The sequence below is a fragment of the Papilio polytes genome, unplaced genomic scaffold, assembly GCF_000836215.1.
Source record: "Papilio polytes unplaced genomic scaffold, Ppol_1.0 DF824035.1, whole genome shotgun sequence".
Lineage (NCBI taxonomy): Eukaryota > Metazoa > Arthropoda > Insecta > Lepidoptera > Papilionidae > Papilio > Papilio polytes.
The window spans coordinates 843,210-853,680 of NW_013525169.1; the positions used below are offsets into that span (position 1 = coordinate 843,210).

The 10,471-nt window shown below is 34.3% G+C and overlaps 1 protein-coding gene across 1 annotated transcript in view; it reads left to right on the plus strand.

Moving 5' to 3' along the window:
• LOC106100869 (fasciculation and elongation protein zeta-1) overlaps positions 1-10,471 on the plus strand; it is a 42,368-nt gene that overhangs the window by 29,175 nt on the left and 2,722 nt on the right. Inside the window, exons 2-4 of the mRNA XM_013279932.1 lie at positions 7,303-7,411; positions 8,939-9,070; positions 9,266-9,486. Coding sequence (XP_013135386.1) covers positions 7,303-7,411; positions 8,939-9,070; positions 9,266-9,486 — 462 coding nt within the window. The remainder of the gene's footprint in view (positions 1-7,302; positions 7,412-8,938; positions 9,071-9,265; positions 9,487-10,471) is intronic.

Here is a 10,471-nt window from a genome sequence, read left to right on the forward strand (position 1 = left end):
GTGTACTGTTTTTTTGAGAATATTTTGTTTTTGGTGTATTTTGTTTTGTTTTTCGTGTATTTTGTTTGGAAGTCGGTTTTGTTTTTTTTTATATAGTACTAGCTGTTACCGTGCGGCTTCATCCGCATGAAATTATAAAAAAAATATTTTAGTGTTTTCATTTGTCAAATTCTTAATTGAAAATATCAAATTACCGTTACCATAATAACCTCGCTTCCTTAATGTTGGCAGCAACTTATGGTCTCTTTCCCACATTAGGGTTTTTATCCAAAATATTCACCCCCTAAGTTTAATGGCGTGAAAATATATAGCCTAAAGCGTGACGTAAGTGTAGGGCTATTTATTAAAAAAAGACCTATTCAAAAATATGCTGTAATTGACATCTTAGGCAACAAAGAAGTGTGTGTTTACGCTTTATTATAATAGTATAGATAAAGATTGGGAGATTAAAGATTGATAAATAGTTTTAATTAAATAAAGCAATATAAGAGTACTGTTATGTTAAAATAATTTATTTTGACGGTTTCATAAAGTGCGTTTGTGTTATCTTACGGTGTACGAAATTTCTTCATACGTCCTTGAACAACTTTTTTAATAAAAATATAATAATAATCGATATACGTAACCTATGGCCCCGTGCCAGATAACATCAGCAACAGCGATGTGAACTTAACCTCGTTCCTTATCCGAGAGTGGGTGGACTGTACTGCGAAACATTGTACATTAAACGACTTATGGATATTTTTGCTCTGAACGTAATACAATATTAAATTAAATACGTTATTTCCGTATTCTTTTTTTTTGGAAGATTCTTCATGTTTTAACCTTGAAGTGTCGATTTTATATTACTAACTTTATTCTTCACTTCTAATAGAAATAGGTGTTTATTTATAACTATGTTTGCAATGTTTTGAATTCTATAAATAGTTTCCTCGATTCAAAGTAACTTTTACGTAGTTCCTACAATCCTGTTTACTTACAACCAGAAGAGAGAACAGGTTCTTTGCACCAGGGGTTACCAACTTATCTAAAGATGATAGTAATGAAAAAAAGAATAAAACATCTCAAATGTTAAGTCAAAATCTAATCAAAATGTATAGCAAATGCTTAATAAACCTTTATGGATGTCTGTTTCTACTTCTGTGTGTTAAAAAAGCCACTAAAATAGTTTTTATGAAAAAAATAGAATTTTTTAGGTACAAAAGTTGGTCACCCCTGACGAAGAGCAGAGACGTAATCAAATAATGAGTATAGTGTGTTAATAAAAAGTGGACACACTATACGGAGTAGTTTTTTTCGTAAAAGGGAACTTATTTACTTTTTGTCTGTGTTACAAAATAACATTTGAAATAACTATGTAATAGTAATTCAACAAATCTCCTTTAGTGATACTAAAAGGGCAATATAATTAACCTGAATGTTTGTGCTATTTCAAAGATTTCTATAGATTTTCTATCAATCATTTAATTAATGAAAACAGCATTATCATCGTAACGTGTTTCTGATATCCATTGAAATGCAATAAAAAAGATTCAATTAATTTTAAAAAGCGATTGCGTAAAAAACATGTGTTAAAATCCTTAACTTTGAAGGCAAGTCGATCTCTCAGTTCTAAGAAATGGACGCAAGACTTGATTTTGGCTGCGGCATTCCTTTACCTGCCCGTAAACACCGAAGGGACCAAGGTAAAGTGGTCACCCGTCCGTTACTTATTAAGTTGGATGTAAATCAAAAGCACGTATTTTATTTTGAGCCTTTGTTATCTGTCTCGACAGTAAAAGCTTGTGTTACCATGCTATAAAGGAAAGTCGGTACCAGCATTACTTTTAAACAAAGCATCGAGAATAATCATGTACGTGTCAGAGCGAGTCCTTTGTTTTAATTTTTTTTTGTTATTTTGGAGTTTTACCGGAACGGAAAAAAATATATGTGCCAGTAATGTTTCATTAACTTTGCAAGTATTACTAAAAACTAAACAAGGCGGTCCATTATGGGAATTGCTAATAGCTAATGTAAATAATTATAACGGACTTCTACCATTATGGTGTGGGCAGTGAAACTCCGTGTATGAGGACAGTGGGCCGATAGCCATACGCGTCGGCAGCGTTGATATCCGCTGTTCTAAACGGTTTTGATGTGAATTATGATTTCACGATTCCAGCACAGGCGTTAAGGCCTCCCTTAGTTCAATACTCAGTACATTTTTCTTACCTTATGATAGATAATTTTTCCTGCATAAGTCTTTAATTGCAATCCGCAATTACATGCTCGTTATTACGGATATTAAAATTGTAATAATTCTCAGAAGCTTTACTTATAACAAGAAAACAAGATTCTTAATTCAAAAAAAAATGTCGAAATCGATAAAATATTTAACAAAAAAGAAAGTCAACTTGTACGTTTGCGTGAATTGAAACAGTTTCGTATTAATTTTATGGCTGTATGGTGTTTGTGCTTTAGACTTTTACTGCTGATAAAAAAATGGTATCGATGGTGATCATCGCGAAATTTTAGCAAGACTCAATAAATTTCACTGTTAAAATCGCTAAGTAAAGGGCGGAGCTCGCATGTAAATTATTCGATTACGTCAAAACCTGTAATACAACTTTCTTTGGAGGCATCTCATAAAGTACAAAAAGTATCTTCGTCATTTTGTACACTTGTACAACATACTCCATTGCCGAAGTTACGCGATTGTTTTTTTTTTCTTAATTATGATGTTTTAATCCATCATCAACTTGCCCTTATCCCTTATTGAGGGTCGGCACAGTATGTGCTGCTCTTCCATACATCTCTATCAGCCGTCATATATGAATCCACTCCTTTCTTAAGCATATCCTCTTTCACACAATCCATCCATACTTTCTTCGGTCTTCCTCTTCCTTTGTAGCCATCCACATTCATTCTTAACACTTTTTGGCTTAATGTCCCCATCGTCTCGTTGCATAACATGTCCACGCTAACCTTTTATGATGTTTTAATCCATACTATTTTAATATTTGTTATATAACGCAGTCGAGGGCGGAGTAATACTTAAGGGTGTGCAGTGGGGTTGTCGTCCCCTGTTGCCTAGCAGCACGGGGTCACAATAGGCAACAAGAGGGTTGAAAACGCCGGCGCCAAAATTGTCTCAAGTTTTCCCTTTACTGGAGTACAAGACAACTTGGTTTATTTTACGATCTTTTTCTAGTAAGCTAATGTATTTGTTTAGATCATACTACTTAGGTCTTTATCTTCAACATTTATTTAACTTAACTTGATTACATTACCGTGAGACTTTTTATGTTATTTCCGTTTGTCACTGCGTAGAATAAACAACACGGTAAAAACTACATCCTGCGTTCAATTTGCCATATGGGCAATCTGTGACGTAAGCCGCGACCCTGTCTGTCCGCTGTGATAAAGTGAGTTAACATTACACAAATGTAATAGTACATTGCATCCAATCTACAAATATCCAGGCATGAAAGAGAATCGTCCATAAATGAGTAAATAAAAAAACAATAAAGAAATCAGTGGAATTCTACTCCCAAAGCGCCTATTTAAAACACATTTCTAAAATATCAGAGAGATGATACTAAAATTTTAATAAAAGTTATTGGACTGTGTAAACCCGCACTTATAAAGTACGATTTCACTGAGCTTAATAAGTCGAATATACCGTCTTAAAATCTCGGTCTCTAATTGTAAAGTATCGTTTATCACTCAAGATGCTTATCTTTAGAAATGAAAAGGTCATTAATAAACTTTTAGAAGGCATTTATCTTGCGCATGATTGTGTAGTGTGGACGCAGTAACGGCATCTCTGGACAATAACAAGATATTTTTTTTTAACCCGTTATGTTAACCAAATAAATATTTTTATTCTACCTCTGTTTTTCTTAACTATGTAATGTTTGTTTCATTGCCATTGGATGACTTCATATATTTCGAATTTTATTAAAATCGTTTTCGAATTGTAATCTTCTATAGAATTTTGTTTTAGACCTTCCCCCTCTCAAATAATAACAGCAACATTGAACAAAATATATTTTAGGACATGTCTACAAAGAAGTCAAACATATGGATGTCCTAAAGATTTATTTTGCTTCAATGCTTAGTAAATCACTATTTTCTCTATAAAATGTAAAGGTATTGACGTTTTCTCACACTTCAACGATCACACAGGCGTCTGTAACCGCACGTACTCACGTAATATGAAGTGACACATTCCTCAATTGAGCCGGTGACGCGGCGAGACACGGCCGTACACAAATTGATGCCAATTTGAGTCTCCGGCTGACTCACGTACGTTTGGTACAGCGGTCCTCGCTGCATATGAGTTTTTTTATCCATATCAATCAAGTTACTCTGTGAAAATCAATTTAACTCATAAACCTTTAGTTAGTTAAACGAGAAATAACAGCAGTAGTTACAAGAAAAATTATTCATTAAAAGGAACATTACAACCATAGAGGCTTACGTAGAAATTTTTTCCCCATCAAAATGCCTGACAACATTAAAAATACATGCGTTTTTGTTTTAAAAATTCAGATTGGCATTCCTTATGGTGCCATAATGATGTACCAATCTAGCCTATCTGTGCGTCAGATAACCTAATTTAGTTAAATTTTTTTGATTGATTAATTCATTGTATAAGGCAGCGTTAACATTCGCCTGAAATAACTACGTCTGTACAAGGAATCGACAATTTCAACAGCCAAGTATAGCTGACGAAGTGTTGACTACGGGTCAGTGATAGGGTTGTCAAAATAATCATTTTTATTATGACACTAGATTTCACCTGCGACTCCGTTCAGATGAATTAAAAAAAACATAAGTAAGTATCCTATGTGTACTTCCAGAATATCCTCTACATCTATATCAAATATCATTGAAATCCGTTCAGCCGTGTAGGCTACAAGCTGTAACAAACATCCATCCATCTAAACTTTCGCATTTATAATATTAGTATGATAGTATGATTATAATTAGTAACATTTATTTTTCGTTTTGTCCATGCGTTGTAAGTAAGGTCAAAAAAAAAAAACCAGAACTTTAATTATTAGATGTTCTGACTACTTCAAACTTTACAACGGAATAAAATGAGATAACCAAGTCACATAAATTCTGTTAGAAAAGTGGAGCAACCAATTAAAGTTTCAAGCTTCTAAGGAAATAAAATTTTATTTGTAGCAACCCTAATGGTATACGTCCGTCCTTGCCGCGATAATTGGTAGACTTGGAACTATTTAGATCCCTGCGACCGGCAGCGGGAACCGAGGAAATGTGGTATTATACAAGTTCATGGCTATAATGTTAGTACTGAATCTGAATAAACCTCAATCCGGTAATAGTAACGAAGTAACGGTTCCTGCCGACGCTCCTGAGGGAACCCTCGAGCTTAGGTACTCATGCTCAGGTTTAGGCTAAGCGTCATTTGCGCTCGGCCACCTCAAGCCCGGTGAATCTGTAAATGCCTCTTCAAGGCAAACAGTGGCCATTCAGTGACCAAAAAAAACTAAACTTTATTGTTTCACACGTTTTTACGCAGTCTCTAAAATCGCATTGTAACGAACGTGTTTTGTTACTCTCCAGTATTTAAAAGTTGGTACTGCTTTTAAAATTGTATGATCGTTCTAAATTTAATGGAATTAAATTCTCATACACAACAATAGCATAAAAACCGGTTCACACGATCGTATCATTTTACATCATCATCACCAGCTCACTATACGTCCCCACCGAGGGGCTCGGAGCCTACCCTAATATGGGGTGACTAGGCCATAGTCAACCACGTGGTTTGAACACTTGACTTGTAATCTACAGGTCTTGGGTTCGAATCCCGCCATGTACCAATGTGATTTTCGATTTTTCGAATTTTCATATGTACATAATTTACCCGACGTTCTTACGGTGAAGGAAAACATCATTTTACATAAGTAGTACGAATTAACTTTATCTTACATTTCGATGTTTTAATGATGATTCATTTTTCAAACAGTTGCCCTTGACCTTTCGTTGTTAATTAAATCAAACTCCCGTCTTGAAAAAACTTGGTTCTGTTAAATTTCTATGATGTACAAAGTAATTTAACAGAACCAAGATTTTATGTAAGATTTTTATTGATCGTATCTTACCTGTCTGGCGATAAAAGCTTCAATGTCTATGGTTTCTTTTAACCACAAAAACAATTTGAAGACCATAAATCGATCTGCGTGTGTCGGAACAGTTATTACAGCATCACCATGATGATGTCAGAGGGACTTTTCTAGAAGTAGGATTAGAACGACAACGAATATTTTTCTTCTCTGAGTCCAGATCTATTTTAGTTTTATGAAAACTCTAGCTGTTCCCCTGCGGCTTCATCCGCATGAAATTGTGAAAATTTTATTTCATTGTTAACATCTGTCGAATTATCAATTACAAATGTCAAAATGACATGACATGATGACAACCTTGCTTCCTTGATGTTGGCAGCAACTTATGGTCTCTTTCCCACATTAGGGTTTTTATCCAAAAAATTTACCCCCTAAGTTTAATGGCGTTAAAATATATAGCTTAAAGCCTGACGCAAGTGTAGGGCTTTTTATTAAAAAAGGAACTATTCAAAAACATGCTGTAATTGCTGACATCTTAGGCAACAAAGAAGTGTGTGTTTACGCTTTATTATAATAGTATAGAAGTATAGATCAGGTGTCTTGGAGATGTATTCGTTTTATCTGACTAATTTAGATAGCTTTACGAATTTAATATTAGTGTAAATTAAAGGTTGTATACACTGAAACTATATGAAATCCAGGCTAGTTTGTTACTAAATATGACAATTAAGTAAAACGTTATTCGAGCACTCTTAATATTCAAGTAAAATTCAAAACCGCACTATAAATTCACTTACATGAAATTATAAATCTAAGATATCACGTGTTTTACACAAATAAGTGCTTGAATTCTGTAATAAAAAATAGCACACACAATAGTGGTAACACACGCCATGTTTTAGACCATTTTAAGTATTATCTCTGAGAGTGTCTTGAATTTTTTACTTAAGCTCTAACAAGTTTGAATACAAGTTTATAGCAATCCGATTAATTAACTTTAATGCATAATAAATTCGCTTTGTAACTATGGGTTTTGGCAATATATCCAATCTCATAAGAATTAGTTAATTGTTTTTTTAGTATAAAAGATGCAATTAAAATGTGCGTATTTCCTGAAGATGCGTCGACGGCGGATATTATGATAATAAAAAAGTCTGTTTATGTTTTAAGTAACTTTTTAACGATGTGTTAAACAATATGTAATGGACATTTCCTTTTTCAGGATGTGGTGGACGATCACCGGCAACTTTGGGAACATCCTGCCCATAGATTGGACAAAGTCGTTCTCCAGAAAAATGCATATCCCCACATTGAACCTCAGCGATAAGAAGGTCAGTAATATTTACTTATTTAACAATCTTATGCAAATGAATATTTATACCTATATTTGCACATTCAAGGAATTAAATTCCGTACCCACTTTATCGAATATTAACAAAACACAAAGCGATAAAATTTAGCTCGTATTTATGTTGTTTGAACGAAACATTTCACTGGGTAGGGAATAAACGTCTCCGACTATATGTTGGGTAAGCTAACTTATACATAATCGAAATTTACATATTATGTGTAACCTTGAAAAATAAATTATGTATGTTCATATTTGGGTGAATCATAATTGCCTGTGCCCGTTTTGCTCAATAGATTAAATATACAACAAACAAAGTGCTTGCGAGGTCATATTGTTTTAACATCTGTCGCCTTATCTTTGTACATATTTGTTAAGTAACACACACACACACACATATAAACACCGACTTATACATTTACAGTTTAAAAAGGTTACCAACTCGTCTAAGAAAACCCCTAATGGATTGATTGTAGTACAATGTTTTTTTTATTGTATAAGGTGGCAAAGTACCAAAAATAATAATTCTTATACAAATAACATTGCCTATAATAGCCAATAAAATCATTAATATACTCCAGTTAGATAATTGCAATGTGAGAATTAATATTAAAAAAATAACAGAATCGTAATGCAAGCAACATCCAAGTCATCGGTAAAGGTCACATCACACTTACGTATAACATGTATATTAAAAATCTCATTCATACATTCCACATCACATTTAAAAAAACAAACGAACATACAATCATTTATTGTTCTCATTGTATTTCCTCGGCATCATGTCGACGCAGTGCACTACATCAAATATTAAAAATATGGTTTATACTAAGAAAAAAATATCTTTACGTACCGCACAATGACACAACTATGAGTGTCTTAGCTTAGCTATCGGGTTCTCTGAGAAAATATGTAAAAGCAAACCATTTTCCATGTTCATGTAGCGTAGAAAATGGCATAAAAACACGACGAAAACTACAGAATTTAAAGGATCTTGTGAGATTTTTGACACTGACCGTCTGGCGCTAGTGGGTAAATAATTTAGTTTGATTTTATGCCCATCGGGTTAAATATTTGTCATCCCTTTCATTCTTCCAAAATATGAGACAAGAATATGTTCGTGCAGTAGAAACCTAGGGTAATAAATAATGGTAAAGTTCGCACGTAAACGAAGATCTAGTGTGAATTGAACCTTAGTGATATTTCGTCACGCTCTCAATGTGACTTTAAACACTTGACACCGAATTAATGTGAACAAGCGTTTAATTTGCTGATGCTTCGCGGAATTATATCGCAGCTTGTTATGTTTACGACTTGTATATCTGCATCAAATTATAACATTCAAAGTATCTAGAATATAGTTGAAGAACACTGGATAATCTGCTTTCGTTTGTTTTTTCATAGAAAATATATGAGTGGAAACCCATATAAAAGTCACAATGTCGACTTTCAATGTTCGAAATTCAAACCTTAAGTTTATCATGACAACGTTTATATTTGCTTGCATCAGAGCGTGCTGAGCCCGGACGATGAGATCCACAGCTCGGAGGACGAGGCGGTGGCGTCCGACCTGGACATGCACGCGCTGATCCTGGGCGGCCTGCACCAGGACCACGAGTGCCCCGTCAAGACCGCCGATGAGGTAACTTACATGCAGTATAACATGGAAGCGACTTCAACTAACAAGCAATTCCCTTGATCTTATGTGGATACTTTAAAGTCAAAGAAACAAGTGCCTCTTGTCATCCGGTGTCTAGTAGTGTCTAGACTTGCTACCTAGGTAACATATTTGGTTTATGTTGTCCTGTCTAAATATATTACATATCTCTGGTTCCAGGTGATCCAAGAGATCGACGACATGATGCAAGAGACGCCCTCCTCGGAGGGCGACATCCTCGAGTACAACGAGGCGCTGGAGAAAGGCAAAGAAGTGCTGAACTCTCCGCTGTACGAGGACAGTGAGTATAATAAGAAAACTTTATGCAAGCCCGCGAATTTACGCGACACGCTGAACACAATTTTTAATAGTGCGGGTAAGAGACTCGGGGCAGCACAATCGTGAATGGGAATTCCATAATTTAACTTCAAATTACGTTAAATATTATTAACTTTTGTTTCTACTTCAATCGACACAAAATGTAAAAAATAGAATTATATTAGCTCTTATTACACGAAAGTAATGTATTGCAATAAATTTACACTCATTAGTACTTGCAAGTAGGCATACAATCTTAGCAATGTTTACCATCGGCTTAGTTCGTATTTTGTATAAAAAAACTCAAGCAACATGGGTCTCGTTTTTCTTTTGTTAATTTTAGCCCCTAACTTCTAAGTGTACTTGAAACTTTATATTAAAACAAACAAATAACATAGAGTATTGTAAAATATAAGTTTTTAAACAATCAATATTAAACTGATTGCATAAAAATGAATTATAATGGTATTAGTATACTGCAGTTATGTATACTCGCTGGCAACAAAACACACCTTGTTTACAATTTTAATTCACAGGGCATTCAACTTGAACGTTCGATATCGCAAGAGATTCTAATGTAAACAAATTTCAATTTATCGGTATATTGTATCGATATTTTAATATTGTTAATTGTTAGTCTAATTTTTCAATATTTGACGTGCTTAGTGATTTTTTACGTAAGAAAATTATGTATTCAAGTGTACATAGAGATCAGTATCTGCATAAGCGTACAAAAAACAAGGGCTCCGAGACTGAGCATAATAACTGACTTATCGAGTTCTTGCTCATCCATCGACTATAACACTTTATAAATTAATATCCTACTAGCTGTTGTCCGCTACTTTGTTCGCGTGGTATTAGAAAATATAAGAACTATAGAAATAACAAAGAGCTAACTATCCCTCGGACACCGGACATTTCTTGGGGTTGAACCCTAATCCCACGGGTCCTCCTGACTTCGTTTTATATCTGTGCCAAATTTCAATAAGATATGTTGAACCGTTGCAGAATGAACGAGTAAACATTATAAAACTAAATTAAAGTATCCCACGGGAACCGTAACTATTC